The 17,309-nt window shown below is 40.5% G+C and overlaps 1 protein-coding gene across 1 annotated transcript; it reads right to left on the bottom strand.

The window, feature by feature from the left end:
* Positions 1-973: 973 nt before the first annotated feature.
* Positions 974-6,762, bottom strand: trim69 (tripartite motif containing 69). Its single transcript, XM_049604624.1, has 6 exons — positions 5,571-6,762; positions 5,128-5,223; positions 4,421-4,654; positions 3,721-3,743; positions 3,513-3,628; positions 974-2,924 (listed from the first exon to the last, which is right to left on the bottom strand). Exons 1-6 carry the CDS (start codon positions 6,204-6,206, stop codon positions 2,380-2,382), a joined length of 1,650 nt encoding a protein of 549 aa, XP_049460581.1. The 5' UTR covers positions 6,207-6,762; the 3' UTR covers positions 974-2,379.
* Positions 6,763-17,309: the final 10,547 nt, after the last annotated feature.

The following is a 17,309-nucleotide window of genomic DNA, read 5'->3' on the forward strand; positions in this document are numbered from 1 at the left end:
TTATTTTGGCGTCACTGGGCGAACGTTCCTTAACAGCCTTTCAGCATATTGTAATTCAACTGCACTGAAAGAAAACTAATCTTCTGCACCTCCTCCTCCTCCACTTCTGCTCTGTCTTCAGGCTTTAGACAATCTAGCCCATGAGGGGAGACTTTGGCCAATCACAAGTCATTTCAGAGTAAGGGTGTTTTGATTGGCTGTTCTAGAAATGCAGATGCATGTGCACATCCTTTCAGGGAAAGCCCGATTGAATGGTGGAAAGTCCTGCAGGAAAAAGTTGCTATTCCAGCATTGGCAACAACTGCCTACACTTCAAAGCAACCCAAAAAGGAGGATGGACTTACCAAAAATACAGTGAAGTGTTTCAGAGATGGAGAGGAAATTTTGCTAATAGTTTAGCCTTATTGGTGTAGTGGTTAGCATTGTCACATCATAGCAAGAGGGTTTCTAGTTCAAACCTGGGGTGGGGGAACCCCTCTGTGCAACGTTTGCATGTTCTCCCTGTGTCAGCGTGGGTTTTCTCCGGGTATTCCAGCTTCCTCCCACAGTCCAAAGACATGCAGGTTAATTGGTGACTCTAAATTGCCCATAGATGTAAATATGAGTGTGAATGGTTGTCTGTCTCTATGTGTCAGCCCTGTGATAGTCTGGTGACCTGTCCAGGGTGTACCCTGCCTCTCGCCCACTGTCGGCTGGGATAGGCTCCAATGAATTTGAGTTGCTACAACCTATGCCGGAAGGTTTGTTTTCAGAGTTGCTGCCCATGCTGCTTCCAGGAATGAAGTCCTACAGCAGCAGCGAGCAAGGCGGACAGACAGCAGGGTGGCTAGATAGCTAATTATTGTCTAATTTGTGGTCTAATAAACAGAAAGCCAGGGATTGGAGCAAGGAGGGGCTGAGCAAATGCACTGTGTGCAGCTCTACAGTGAAATGAGATTAAATAAATCAGTGCGTTGGAAACATTTCACTGTATGAAGAGCGTGCAGACGCCCCTCTCATCTGGTGGGAGGGGCTTAGGACAGAGAGGGGAGAGCTGCAGGAGGAGGGTGTCACATTCTGCCATTTGTATTTTTTGCCTTTTCCAAAAAAAAAAAACACTGCCTACCCTAGCTTTAACACCAGCTGAATTTGCTCACAACAAGTGATTTTATTTCTTAACTTGCCCCACTGATGTAGAAGTGTACTCTGGATGGTGTCAGTACACTGTGACATCATCGGTGTGGTTACAGGTACAACAGAACACACATCTTACAGGGTGTGGACAGAGGAGCAACTTTAAACTTTAAACCAGAGAGCGCAGTGAAACTTTTTAGCCTGGTATTAAATGAGGAAATTCACTTACAGGACACACACAAAGTGACTGGGTTCAAAGAGAGAACAAAGGGAGGAAGGCAGCGTATACAGCCTCTCTATACGGTGAGGTGATTGTTCCAGGCAGAGGTGCTTGTGTGGTTCTTCCTGCCTCAGGTGTGATTAACTGACCTCTTGGGGACAACTCGTGAACAATTACACACTTCTTCGACGTCTACAGTATGTAGTCAAATTCAATGATGTTCTCTTCATTTTTATGTCAGAATAGGAACTAGGAATAGGAAGTTACAAGAAAGACTTTTATTGATATAATTCAGTGTGACACTAGGTGCCACTTAACATGCATCAGCCCTTGGATCAGCAAGGGTGAACAGGTGGTACAGTCACGGCATCAAGCACAAGAAGTACAAAGTAGATATCCAAAATTAAAATAATTTGTTGACATAAAAATGTTCTGCTACTAGTTTCAATAAAAACAGCTTAACATTTCCCACAGTCCCCAACTGCACCAAAGGCAGATTTGACACCACAAAATCAACTAAAACATAATATACAACTTTTCAACATGTCAATAAAATCACAGGATAGAGTGATAAACATGTTTCATTAAGTGTATTAGTGTAACATGCACAAAAAATATTACTGAATCATTAAAAACAAAAAAACATGAAAGCACATTTAACTCACTACAGTCAGGTAACCACAGTTTCACATTCTTCATTGAAGCACAGCTTCTCTGACATGAAATGTGTGGCAGTAGATCCAGTCTACAAACTGAGCAACGTCTTTGTTTATGTGGTGCACACAAAGCCGTATGAATGATGTCACACTGCTGTCACACCTGATCAACAGGTGGCAGTAAAAAGCTAATACTGTATATGCTGCAATGTGCACATGTGTCCACAGGGCACCTTTAAGATACATCTGTTTCTACTGGACAGATATTCTAATATCTGTCATTAATCTATTACTCTAATTCTTTACAATAGAAAGTAAACTTTTCCATGTTTGTTTGGTAACTTTGTACCCCTGTATCCCCCTTTCAGTTGTATTTTTGTCACAGTTTATTTAAATCTTTGGTAAGAAAACTTTGAGAGGCTCATTTTCATGCACCTTATCCAGAAAGCCCAGGTTGAAGTAAGGGTACAGGGTCTCAGTGAAGGTCTCCCTGAAGGTGTAGAGGTGTGTCATGCACTCTGCATTGTAAAAGGACACCAGGCCCCTCTTGTAGTCCAGGTACACTCCGATCCTGGCCAGTGGCTCCTCCAGGGACAGAACGGTCGGGGGTGAAGTGCCGGCCATGTACTGTATCCCATAAGAGAGGGAGAGAGTCCAGAAGCCGTTGGCAGGGAGGGCTTTGATGACCCCTTTTCTGGGCACCGACTCTCGGGCCACCCCTACAGTCCAGACTGTGCTGCTGTAGACTTCAATCTCCCAGTAGTGGCGCCCGTGGGTGAAGCCCTGGCTTCCGAGCAGTGACAGAGCAGCATTGAATCTGTAGGGGTTGTCCTGCACGGTGTGGTTAAAGGTCTGGTAGCGGACACAGGTGAGGGAGGAGGTCAGGCTGAGCCAAGGGTTGGCCGTGCTGGAGTTGAAGGTGATGGCTGCTGGAACTGAAAGCAGGAAAAGTACAAAACAATGAAGGATTTGGTGTTGGTTTCTGTATAATTCAGTGCTTGTAGTTTTAAATTTTAAAGTCTCACTTAAAGGTCTTGCATGTGGGATTTAGGGGGATATATTGGCAGAAAAATAATGTAATAAGTGTGTTTTCTTTAGTGTATAGTCACCTGAAAATAAGAATCTTTGTGCTTTTGTGACCTTAGACTGAGTTGTTTATATCTACATAGGGTGTAGGTCTTCGTCTACGGAGATCCCCATGCTTACGAACATTTTGGAGATGGGATGGTGAGGTGGAAGCCTGATTATGGAAACTGTTGAATATTTTTGGTGTACAGCATTTTTGGCTTTTATCCGTACATTTTTAGCATGGATCCTGCGCATTGTTTTATAAATGAGATCCCAGGTCCGTTTGTTTTGGAGAAGAGAACTCTGTATATTTTGGCGCCCATTACAATCTTCCCACATGATGAACGCTGAAGGAATTCTACCCAGGAGAGGTTTCAGCTGGTTTCAATCTAGGATCCTCACCACTAGATGCCACTAAATCCCCCTAAATCTCACACACTGTTTCTTTATAGTACCTGGGTAAATGCTTCCCTTCATGGATTTCCACACTCTGTACTGCAGGGGCCCCGCAAACCGACCTTCACACAGACTGGGCGGTGTAAACGCAGGTTTCTCAAACTTCAGCGAAGGCCTGCCAACCAAAGCAAAGTCAGAACAGTGAAGAAAGAGAATCAAAACAAAACCAATCCAGGACAAAACAGCTGAAGTGTTTCCCACACTCACCTCTGGAGCAGGACTTTGATGCTCTGAAATGAGAGATGGGAATAAACACAGGATAAGAGAGACAGAGAGTGGTGATTAGTTTTGTTGTATCTGAAAGAGAACGCTTTTTTCCACATTACATCAATGTCTGAGCTCACGCTATCCCACCCTGTGGGATCTCCCTGTGGCCCGGGGAAAGTCCCGCAGCCGTGGCCCAGAGTATGGCCCCGTGCCTGAGCTAAACTCCTTATCCTCCAGATCAACGAGTGACATCACTGGCCTACATCCTGTCTGCACTCACTGCTTAAGTCTTTTGTTATTAGAAAAGAAGCAGCACTGTTAACTTTTTTAACTATTATTTAAAACATTACTTCAAATAAATGCACACTGACATGATCAACATGCTGAGGACCTTTAAGAATAGAGTGCAAACTTAAGCAGGAAAATGGTCACACCCTTGCTCAGTTAATTCCTGAATGCTGAAGTTGGAGCCTGTTTAACATTTTGGCACAGACAGGAATAATGTATAAAACTAACTTTCACTCCAAATTGTACCTCCCTACTTAGTTTGCCTCCTTTGGGATATAAATAGCTCCGGAAACAAATAAGTTTAAAATACAGACATCAGCATTTCTCGCCTTAATCGTCCCCAGAGCTGACTCATCATGCTTTTAATAATTTCCAGATGGACTCTATTCATCATGTATGACGTTGAACCTACCCGCAGCAGAGTGAAGGCGTCCTGCTCTTTCAGCTTGTCCTCTATCTCGTGGAGGGCTCTCTGCAGACGAGAGATCTCCACGCACAGCAGGGCCTTGTGCTCGTCCAGTCGGATCAGCTCCCTGCGCTCTTCCGTCTTCAGCTTCACCTGCAGGAGCTTCTCCTCCTGGTACAGGAACTGATGCAGGTCGCTGAACTGGGCCTCAATGCGCTGCTTCAGGTCAGCGGTGTGCTCCTGAGTGGATGGAAGACGATGGGATCACTGGGAGTAACCACTTACAGTAAAAGGGTGGAGGTTTTTGTTTCAGCATTAGGGGGCAAATAATGAAACGGGGTGTGGGGGTCCCCCTCAGGAACTTTTTGGCATCAAACAATTAATTTCCTGCATTCTGGGGATTTTCCCACGCAATTTTGTGCCTTTTCTACATCAATTTAAGGTGAAAATGTCTTCAATTTCATCAAAATAAAGCCCTCTTCTACTTTAATGTCTTTATTATGGTGGCGGAGCACATGTTCTAAGCACTGAGCGGGACGTGTCCCCTGTGGTCCCCCCAAAATCTACACCCATGCCATGTTTTGCTCTTTTGTAGTGTCTTGTGTTTCAGGTAAAATCTGATTTTAAGACACTAAATAGGTCAAACCGAACAGTCATAGTCAAGTAGTGATTGCAGTGTGTGCGTTATGATATGTGCGTGCGTTTCCTCTCACCTTGAGCTTTTTAACCTCTTCCTCGGCTTCCCTGTCATACTGCAGCGCTGTGTTGAGCTCAGCTTTAAGGGAATCCATGGAGCTGTTCAGAGACGCCTGGCGGGATGGAGACACAACATCACTGCATGCTGACCTGCTTCTTACTTCAAGTGCAATAACACAACTAGTTTTTTTGAGGTGTTTTGGAGCCAAAACAATCGATAGATGCAGGTTAAAAACTCCATACTCCATACTCCACCACCTGCTGCGATGTTATTTATAACATAGTCAAAGTTAGTTTCCACCAATACAATGAGCATATATACTGTACTATGCACAGAGTAACATATGCATGATCCCTGAGATGCATCTTAATGTGTACAACAGAGGAAAACAAACAGTCAGACTTTATGACCGGATAAATTGTGAGATCTTGATGTTCTGCTGAGCTTTTTTTTACTCACCCTGTACTTCTGTTCAGCCTCCTGAACACACACCATGGTATGATTCCTGTGCTCCTGGGACAAACCACACACCAGACACACCAGCTCCTGGTCCTCTTCACAGTAAAGCTTCAGCTCCTCTCTGTGTCTGCTGCAGTGTGGGACCGGAGCAGGAGCCCTCTCTGTCACCGCAACATCTGCCAGCCGGGGTCCAGTCCCGCTCTCCTCCAGACCCTGACAGTAGCTCTCCACTATGTTGGCGACGATGCGGTTTGGCCTGTAGCTTTGCCCGGGGTACACCTTCCTGCACTGGGGGCAGGAGCCTGTGCCACCTTGACTGGGGCCCCTGGGGCCGGTCCAGTAACCCTCAATGCACGCCTGGCAGAAGGTGTGATCGCAGGGCAAAGACACCGGTTGCTTGAAGAGATCCAGGCAGATGGAGCAGGTGAGATCTCTGCTGATTCTGTGTGTATGTGCTGAGCTTTTGGTTACTTTTCCAGCTATGGGCGGCTGTCGCAGCTTTTCCATCGCTGCACCAAAGTCTCCCTCCTTTGGTTTCCAACTTTTCTTGTCTGGCTTTATCCCCTGGTTTAGTTTCTCCAAGTTCTGCAGATACACCGTCTGGATTTTCTTCACTTCTTTCTGATTCTTGCTCATTCCTTTGCCTTGATTGTTTTCCTTTGTTCTGACTGTACAGCTGGACCTCTACGTCCTTCCTCTCCTGCAGAGTGTGGCTGCTCTCGTTGGCCTCCAGTCTTCCTGTTGATTGTGGGGAAATGAAGTGGGTGGTGCAGAAGCAGCCACAGCCTCTCACATCCTCAGCAGATAGTGAGGGGATCTCAATGGGCCCCGCTTTTCCCTGCAGACTGACGTCACATCTTAGTCAGGAAACCGAGGCGGGCCGTTGATATTCTATCCTTAGCATGTTTGTTTAGTGGAGTCTGGCCAGTGAGTGCAAGAGAGTCCTGCTTCACTAAACTCATAATCTGTTGTAGAGTAACTGCAGAAAAATGTAAATCCATTCGCTGTGACTCTGAGTGTGTGCGTCCAGGCATGTGTGAGTGTGAGACAGAGTGAGACAGAAAGAGACAGCAACAGAAAGTCTGAGCAGTAACAGATTCCTGCTTCTTTTTATGGTAACACTGTCTGCCCAGTAAGTAATCATTGTTCTTGAAGGGTAAACAAGATCATTAGAAGATTTACACAGAGAGAGGAGAGCATCCTGCAGGCAGAGAGCTCCACCATGGACAAATACAAATACTGCAGGCATGCTGTGAGTGTCTTTTTCCCCTCATCCAGTTATAGATATTTACAGCTTGGTCCCTGAGGGCTGGAACAGCTGTCCAGTTAAGCTAGTTGACTGCTACAAAGAGAAAGAGCCCTGACACATATCAGCACGTGAGTAGTTTACACATTACAGGGTGTTACATGAAGCTAATCACACCGTGCTGCTGTACAGTCAATAGGTACAGACGCCCTGTGATTACACACTGGGACATTATCAAAGGTCAGGTGAGGGAAAATATGAAATTTGGAAAAACATGTCTGTGTGACAGTAGGAGAGAACAAAATTTACACAAATACAAACATGTAGTGTGTGTGGAGTGTATACAGACGATATGAGTCTCTTGTTAAAGGTAGAACTTGTATCTTTGAAAAGTCTGAGACAGCAAGATGATCAGCAGTTAACTTATGTTGTGGACACTACTGACATCTGGTGTCCAAACTGAAAATTACACAAAAATAAATTATTATGCAGTCACAGTCGTCCCAAAGGTGGTGATCTCTTGGGTAACTAGACAACCTAAGGCATCAGTTAGTAACTAGCGTCTCTGGAAAGAGAGTATGGGGTGCCGTTTGTAAAGTGTCTCACGCTGAAAATAACATCAACATTTTGCCACATTCAGCTTCAAACAATGTTTAAAAAAGTGTTTTTAACATCACCTTTTACCACATTTACAGCAATATTTGTTAACTTAGAAATATATTAAATAGTTAAATCTTAATATTAAATGTGGCACCTAAATGTTAAATGTTAAATCTCAATATTAAATCTAAATCTAAATGTTAAATCTAAATGCTAAATCTAAATCTAAATATTAAATGTGGCACCTAAATGTTAAATGTTACATCTAAATATTAAATCTAAATATTAAATCTAAATGCTAAATCTAAATCTAAATATAAACGTTAAATCTAAATGCTAAATATAAATATAAATGTTAAATCTAAATATTAAATATAAATATAAATCTAAATGTTAAATCTAAATGCTAAATATAAATATAAATGTTAACTGTTAAATCTAAATGTTCTGGGTGAAACTAAATATTTAGCTAATATGCAAATTCACACTGCCGGTCACCGGAAGTACCAAAATAAAAGCTCGAGATGGTCAGACTGTGTTTATAGAATCAAATAACGAATTAAAACCAACTTATCGGGGGAAATGGACAATTGAACATACATTAGCGTGATAATAACTACCTAAAATAACAAGAAACGTGTTTGGAGAAATTTTATTTGATGTGTACTTTGAGTTGTTAGTGTCCCTTCGGGGGGAATCACCTTGTTCTTTACAAATACTTCCGGGTAGAAAACCAGCGGAGTTTAGCTACATATATATATATACATGCATATCTCACATTTTTCATGTCACTATATCACCGTTTAGACTAATCTGATGTTTGTAAAGTCTATAAACACAATGATCGAACAAACATTACTATCACGTTCTGAAATTAATAACATGGTTATTGTAGATTAGCGGGGCTAGCCGTTAGCTGTTAGCCCAGTTAGAGATGTCTGTAATGACTCTAAACTCTAAACGGTCCGTGAAAAAAAAATTTTTTTCCAGCGGATGTCTTAGTTACAACATGATTGAGCTAACTGGAGTAGTTTCATGTCGTATCCGACAACGGGAGGCTTTTAACAGATGACGTCCTGATAGCTTTGCTGCTGCAGCCACTGATGCTTTCTAGACATCGTGATTTCCCAAAACTGAATAAATACCACACATCGCAACACAAAACTGCTTTGCTAGCTCAATCATGTTGTATCTAAGACATCCGCTGGAAAAAAATATATTTTTTTCACGGACCGTTTAAGAGTTAATGAGTCATTACAGACACTGCTAACGGGGCTAAGAGCTAACGGTTGTTAGCTTAGCTTAGGTTGTTAATCCCTCTGAAGGGACACTAACAACTCAAAGTACACATCAAATAAAATTTCTCCAAACATGTTTCTTGTTTGTAGTTATTATCACTCTAATGTATGTTCAAGTGTTCATTTCCCCCGATAAGTTGGTTTTAATTCATTATTTGATTCTATAAACACAGTCTGACCAACTCGAGCTTTTATTTTGGTACTTCCGGTGACCGGCAGTGTGAATTTGCATATTAGCTAAATATTTAGTTTCACCCAGAACATTTAGATATATATTTAGCATTTAGATTTAACATTTAGATTTAGATTTAGATTTAACATTTATATTTATATTTAGCATTTAGATTTAGATTTAGATTTAATATTTAGATTTAATATTTAACATTTAGGTGCCACATTTAATATTTAGATTTAACTATTTAATATATTTCTAAGTTACAAATATTGCTGTAAATGTGGTAAAAGGTGACATTAAAAAATTCACAAAATTATTTAACATCACCTTTTACCACATTTACAGCAATATTTGTTAACTTAGAAATATATTAAATAGTTAAATCTAAATATTAAATGTGGCACCTAAATATTAAATCTAAATCTAAATCTAAATGTTAAATCTAAATGCTAAATATGAATATAAATCTAAATGTTAAATCTAAATGCTAAATATAAATCTAAATGTTAAATGTTAAATCTAAATGTTCTGGGTGAAACTAAATATTTAGCTAATATGCAAATTCACACTGCCGGTCACCGGAAGTACCAAAATAAAAGCTCGAGATGGTCAGACTGCGTTTATAGAATCAAATAACGAATTAAAACCAACTTATCGGGGGAAATGAACACTTGAACATACATTAGAGTGATAATAACTACCTAAAATAACAAGCTCCGTTGCCGTAACCGTTAGCTCTTAGCCCCGTTAGCAGTGTCTGTAATGACTCATTAACTCTTAAACGGTCCGTGAAAAAAATATTTTTTTCCAGCGGATATCTTAGTTACAACATGACTGACCTAGCAAAACAGTTTTGTGTTGCGATGTGAGGTATTTGTTCAGTTTTGGGAAATCACGATGTCTAGAAAGCATCAGTGGCTGCAGCAGCAGCAAAGCTATCAGGACGTCATCTGTTAAAAGCCTCCCGTTGTCGGATACGACATGAAACTACTCCAGTTAGCTCAATCATGTTGTAACTAAGACATCCGCTGGAAAAAATATTTTCTTAACGGACCGTTTAGAGTTAATGGGTCATTACAGACACCGCTAACGGGGCTAACAGCTAACGGCTAGCCCCGCTAATCTACAATAACCATGTTATTAATTTCAGAACGTGATAGTAATGTTTGTTCAATCATTGTGTTTATAGACTTGACAAACACCAGATTAGTCTAAACGGCGATATAGTGACGTGAAAAATGTGAGATATTCATATATATATGTAGCTAAACTCCGCTGGTTTTCTACCCGGAAGTATTTGTAAACAACAAGGTGATTCCCTCCGAAGGGGCACTAATAACTCAAAGTACACATCAAATAAAATTTCTCCAAACGCGTTTCTTGTTATTTTAGGTAGTTATTATCACGCTAATGTATGTTCAAGTGTTCATTTCCCCCGATAAGTTGGTTTTAATTCGTTATTTGATTCTATAAACACAGTCTGACCATCTCGAGCTTTTATTTTGGTACTTCCAGTGACCGGCAGTGTGAATTTGCATATTAGCTAAATATTTAGTTTCACCCAGAACATTTAGATTTAATATTTAATTTAACATTTAGATTTATATTTAGCATTTAGATTTAACATTTAGATTTATATTTAGCATTTAGATTTCACATTTAGATTTAGATTCATATTTAATATTTAGATTTAACATTTAGATTTATATTTAGCATTTAGATTTAACATTTATATTTATATTTAACATTTAGATTTAGTATTTAGATTTAATATTTAGATTTAGACTTAGCATTTAGATTTAACATTTAGATTTAGATTTAATATTTAAATTTAACATTTAACATTTAGGTGCCACATTTAATATTTAGATTTAACTATTTAATATATTTCTAAGTTAACAAATATTGCTGTAATGTGGTAAAAGGTGACATTAAAAAATTCACAATACTTTTTTAAACATTGTTTGAAGCTAAATGTGGCAAAATGTTGATGTTATTTTCAGCGTGAGCCACTTTACAAACAGCACCCCATAAACGGCTCCCCATAAGAGAGACGTTCCCAGCTGGTGGGTCATTGTCCAGAAGTAGGTACGGATCCTTTCCCAGTGGAACGCAAGTGACTTGCAAATGTGTCAAGTTTATAAATAACATACTTTATTTTTAAGCGCACTGAATTTCTGGCACAAAGATTTTACTTTGAAGTGCGGTTTTCTGCTGTAGAGCGAGTGACTGACAGCCAGACTCCGCACAACTACCTAACAGAGACAGTAAAACAGCTTGACGACATGTTCAAATGCGAGTATGATGCTGAACGTATTAAACTATGTGAACCCTGAACTGATGACTGAGGAGAAATCTGGACCCCGCGGCTGGACCAGTTGGGAACCACTGGCCTAAATAACGCTATAAATTTAGGTTACAATTTTGTGAGGGAGAAACTGTCTTGGCCAATTTTGAAGTCTCGCTAAACTTGAGAGGGCTTGCTTCCAGTAAATGTTTTGTTCCTTATAATCAGTGTACTACTTCAAATTAAAGCTATATGTCTTTCATTTAAGGGCAATGAATCTGCTAACATGTTTAGACCTAGACACATAACACATTTATACAGGATTGTTGTGGATCTTATTAGTCTCTGCACATCAGGTTATTAGTAACATTAATCACAAACCATGAAACCAAAGCATAGCAGTACGCAATTCCTTAGTAGCTTTCACCTAGCCTATATATTTTAACAGCATTATAGAATTCCTAAAATTCAATCATGGCTTTCGGTTTTGGTGCCACCCCAAATGTCAGTGGCTCCATCTGGCTACCCCCATGAAAAATTTCTGGGGGGCACTGCTGCCTGAAGCTCAGAAATCAGGAGGGAAATACATGAGATAGTAGATAATGGAAAGCAAATGAAAATCAATTGTTATATCTTTGCGTGCATTGTGTTGTCATTCTCCAACCACACACCCTCAAGGTGTGCACTGCAGAACATTACATGTAGAAATACTACCTACCCTGTTGCAGCACACTTCATTGAGGCTGGGCACGGAGAAAGTGACTTGTCCTAGACGAGGAGGCAACCTTGATAGTTTGTTGTTAAATAGAGAGGCTTTTTGGATCTATTCCTGAAATACCCTTGTCCCTAATGGCCTTAATGTTGATTTTGACTTTGCATAGAGATCATCGTCTTCAGTACAGATAAATCTGTCTTTGTCCTTAACTTTTTCTACTTCTCCTCTTTTTCGTCAGTAGCATTAATTTTCTTTATGGAAAATTATTTTTTTCTACACTGACATGTTTCTTCTATACAAAATAGTCTAATATTTGTCTGTTTAAAAAATCATAAATACCACTACTACTGACTGTCTCTGCTGAGACATTTATGTCAACACCTTTAGGCCTCCTCCGTATAGGTGCTCAGTGGGAGCCAGTGATTTTTGGTTTTTCCTTTAAAAATAATGTCTCTCCTAATATTATTCATATTACACTTAGCTTTTTTCCTGTTTTATATGGAGGCTTTTGTTAAACATCATGTAGCTTAACATATCGTGAAATATATTGTGCCTTTCTAATTTTTGCATGTATATATTTTTTGGTACACTGTACATTTGAACCTGTTGATCAAATTGCTCTAATGTGACTTTTAAATTACATATAAACAAGTGGTTATTTGCTTCTCCTGCAATATGTAAGTATAAATGAGGACAATCCTCCCCATGATAGAGCACACCCATGTCCTGTCCTCTATTTAATGTGTGTTGAGCTGTTCTGTATCTAAATACCCTGAAGAAGATTGTCATGTTGAAATCTTGGTGAATTATTAAAATATTTTTGCTTTGTGGCTACAATTGTGCAGCTATCTTCATGCACATCATTCTCCAGCCAAAAGCTCCCACAAATTTTTTCCACACAGACCTACAGTATGAGGCAAAGATGGTGACCATGGCTGACAGAAAGATGAGGAGCTGATGTGTGTGGGAGCAGGTACGCATAAATCTGTGAAGAGATGAGGCATGTGTGACAGCAGTAATGGCTCCAGCAGTAGATCACCTCCGTCTCTTCTGCCACGATGATTGCAGATGTGCTGCAGATGTGTCTGAGGAGCTCCACTGTGAGTCTGTGGTGTTGGAGAGCCTTAAACGCTGTCTGTGGAGCTTAACATTAACAGGTATGACGCCCCAAGATCCACCTGTTAATTGGAAGATTGAGAAAGCAATCAAACTTGCAACTCTTTCTCCCCTATTATCCCTCCTGTCACCTTCTGTGTTCTTATCACATTTAAAACTGTAAATTAAATCAGGTCAGACGTGGTGTATGTGTTGTATTTCTCATGATGTGCAGTGACTGGAATATTAAAGGCAATAAGAAAGAGGCAATGTGACATGAAACTTTTATCTGCTGTGTTCCACATTCACTGCAGTTTTAGTGTAAAATAAGTTAATTGATGTCACTCAGTGTAATTAACCTGTAACCTTCAGTGGTCTCTAATAAAAATGACCATCTTCAGACCTGCACACACGTAATTAACACAGGAGGCAGATTAGGGTAGTTGAGTTAATTAAAAGGCTGAAATACTGTGGCATTAGGATTCCTGTAAACCTCATGGGCCAGGGGAGGTTTGAGTGGGGCGCAGGTAGCATGAGGGGAAGTGAGGAGGTTACTGTTATGTGTTGACTAAAATGCAAGCAGTGCCATTCATTCATTCATTCAGCACCCTTAGCAAGATTCACTTGTACCCCTAACCTATTGGGTCAATGACTCATTATCAGTTATTTCACTTTTCTTTTTTGTCAGGGGTCGAGTGCAGACCCAAATGCAGCACACTGAGGCAGGCAGACAGTTGGTGATGACTTTTATTGCTCACACAGATATGCAAAAGTTCAGTGGTCTTTGAGTTAAGCTTGCTTGTAGTGGAGTGAAGTCTGCTGTAGCTAGCCAAACCAGGAGAACTGAGGTAAGCAGGTTTGGTGCTGGACCATGCAGCCACAGAGCCAAGCAGACGGGAACCAGGAAGGGAGCAGACAGGATCGGTACTGAGGAATCAAGCCACGAGTGAACGCTGGAATGTCTTGCGTGTAGTCCAAAAAAAAAACAATCTGGCAAAGCGCGCGCGCGCGCGTGTGCTGGAGAGGCTTTTATACCACGCTGATGGCTGATGAGCTGCAGCTGTGGAGGCAGGTGAGAGGAGTTGTCTTGATGAGAGGGGCATGGCTGGCCAGCAGGGTGCAGGTGAATGGAAATGTACCAGGAGCAGGTGAGGGAGAGGAGCAGCTTTTTTCAAAAGATAATTTACAATTCATCCAAAATAAGATTATCTTTTGAAAAATGTTTTTGAAGACTGTGAAGGAAAAAAATATTGAAAAAGAAAAGTGAAATAACTGTGATAATTAGTCATGTGACCCATAGCACACCTGTGAGTGCTCGTGTGATTCTGTTGAGCGAACCTGAAGAAGCCATGGGCGAAACACGTTGTCCGCTCTTTATAAAATCACAGTAATTCAGTTCAGTGTGCGGTAGTTTATGTTGATGATTTTATCTGAGATGTTCCTGTGGCCACCCAGCACCTGATCCTTGAGACTTGCTGTGCAGAGGGAGTTTTGTTTACCCCCCAAAAATACTTTATTATCTTTTATATTTATTGCATTTATGACAAAAACAAGAGCTAATTAGAAATCAACACCAATAAACAACTTAGCTAAGTGACAATGATAACAAACAGTACGGTATGTGCAAACAGTGCCGGCCTGTAGCGTGGGCAGTATGGGCAAATGCCAGCGTCAGCTTGTTAGTATTTTATTTTGAATATTTTAGCATGCTGATGTTAGCATCTAGCTGAAGACTTGCAATGCAATCCACTATCCATACTACTATACTGTATAGTATGCCAGAAAAAGATTTAATGCATCCCAATACATAGTATGTCAAAAGCAGTATGCCAAAAATACCAGGATGTTCCACTACACCTGGTCCGATTGTGCAGTGTGCAAACCAACATGGTTTTCTGGCTATTCTGACCCACAATCCTTTGCACAGTGGACAATGTCACATGATTGACAGCTTATTGACAGCTATCAGAAGTTGCAATGACACCACATTCAAGTGACTGATGACCAGTTGATGCGTTTAATAATAGGAATATTAATAGTTTAAGTGAACAAAATAATCATAAAGATTATAAACAACAAAAGGACATAACTAAAAATAACAATTACAGAAAAATGCAGCTGTAACTTTACTGTCATGAACATGATATCTACATTTATGCAGTTACAACTTACATTGCAAAGTAACAACAGCAGAGCTCTCCAGGTCGACCTCTGTCTCTGTCGAGTCAGGTGGCGAGTGGCATTTGTTATATCTCCAAGGTAACAGACATAAAAGCAAGAGGGGTCAAAGTTCAGGGTTGTAATAAGAAAATTATAAGAAAGTAGTATGTCCCGATTGGGTGCATACTGCATGCAACAGTACATACTTTTGAGGGGTAGCTGCAGCACCTGCTGGAGTGCACATGGCTGCAGACTCTTATCTCAGAAACACTTCTTGCCAAAGTCAGATGTTAGTATTTTATTGTATAGTTTTGTTTATTGGGATTGCTGTGGAGATTTTAATTTTGCTTCCTCTATACTTCTGCTTTGTGTTTGGACCTTTGGGGAAAGAGTTATAACAGCAGAGTGTAAACAACAAGAAAGCTTTAATGTCCTCTTTGCTATGAGGCTGTTTATCCTCATCTGCTCCATTACATTACACGAATACCTTTGTATTACCTATGACTCAAACACAGGTTTTAATGTCACATTTCAAGGCTGTGCTCGTGTGTGTTATCATACAAAGGCATGAGAAGCAGTGGGTATTTGTGGCACAGCCGGAGACAAAGTGTGAATATGTGCACAAACGCGTGCAGCCATGCGTGTGAGTGTTTGTGGCAAATTCAGAAAGAAAATGCAACATTCATGAGGACAGAGAGGAAAATAAAAGAAACTCCCTTTCACAGAAACACACGCACATGCACACACACAGGGGGGCACATCTGCACCGAACACACACACCCTCAATTAAACCCTGAGCTGATGTGTAAGGCACCAGGGAAACTGGAGGCTCTCTGGAACTTGTGAGGCTAAAAATAGCCTCAGTGTCTGCAGGAGTGAGATAGACCTGTAGGAAGATAAGAGGCACAAGGACAGACAGTGCAAAATATTGAATTTCTACAGTTATGACGGTTATGGCGGTAACAGTGTGAAAGGTATTATTTTCTATTAATATGTCAACTATGAATTATCTAAAGCAAATAAAATATACATTTAATGATCTAATTTTAATCTCAAATTACTTTAGTTTTTCCCATTTTTAGCCCTGCAAGTGACACGGCAAAAATGACTAAATCCCCTAAATTTTCATATATTTTATCTGCACGCTCATCTTCTTTGTGAAGATGAAGTGGAGCAACAGCACTCTACAACTTTTCACTCTTAATGGTAACATTTTAACCAGTGTGGATAACTTTTGTCTGTAATTAAACAATATATCCTTTAGAATAAAAGAAGACTTTGGTATGCCCCAAAATACATATTTAATTCTTTCCATGCATCACCCAAATCATCTTTCTATCTTTCTCTTCCCTCCCCTCCATCACTGTTTTTTGTCAGATTCCCTCCGACAATAAAAAGCCCTCCTCCTCCTCCTCCGACTCCTCATGACTTTCATAGAATCTGAGAGGAGGCACTTAAGCAGATGCAGAGGCAATGTCAGGGCATATTTTGGGCACAGGAGGCAGCTTCCTGCGCTCGTATTCATTTACCTTTCAAGTTAATGTGAAACCATGGACAGAGGTGGTTGCACAGTACAAAGTGTGCTCGAACTGCGGTGTAATGTCACATTTCAAAGTCACATGCAGCTTGTTTATTCAGTGATGATGGGATGTTTTGTTGGTATCCGTGGTTGCTAATATTTGGCAAGAACTAACCAACCAATGTACCACCCAAATTTACGCTATTGTATTAGGGAGACAATACACAATGATTATTGTAATGCTGATATTTTTAAGCACTTAAATACTAAAATGGTTCTAAAAACAGTTAAAAGTCTGTTCAGTAAGTTCCAAATAGTACATTATGCAGACTTGTGGACTTCAGTCACTTGACTTGGACTCGTATCACCAATTTGATGACTTTAGAGTTGTAATGCCTCACCCTTAGGCAGCCCTATGGGGAAAACAAAACTCAAAATAAGCACACACACCTTTAAAACACTCAGATCCATGGGATATATTACAAGAAATATAAGCAAACAAGACAACAAAAATCCCACGCTGAGAGGCAGCAGGACCAGCAGTCCCCACACCAAAGGCCTCTCTCCTCTGCTGCTGCCACGGGAGCTTTCAAGCACCTCCTCCATGTCAGGTGCAATGCATCTTGTTAAGAAATGCAGCACAC

This window comes from Epinephelus fuscoguttatus, linkage group LG18 (genome assembly GCF_011397635.1).
Source record: "Epinephelus fuscoguttatus linkage group LG18, E.fuscoguttatus.final_Chr_v1".
NCBI lineage: Eukaryota > Metazoa > Chordata > Actinopteri > Perciformes > Serranidae > Epinephelus > Epinephelus fuscoguttatus.

Excerpts from the sequence above, each read along its gene's own strand:
- trim69 (XM_049604624.1), bottom strand. The coding sequence starts at position 6,206 with ATGAGCAAGAATCAGAAAGAAGTGAAGAAAATCCAGACGGTGTATCTG. Across the intron at positions 4,655-5,127 it reads AAGAGGTTAAAAAGCTCAAG|GAGCACACCGCTGACCTGAA; the intron begins GTGAGAGGAAAC and ends CCATCCACTCAG. Across the intron at positions 3,629-3,720 it reads ATCAAAGTCCTGCTCCAGAG|GCCTTCGCTGAAGTTTGAGA; the intron begins GTGAGTGTGGGA and ends TTTGGTTGGCAG.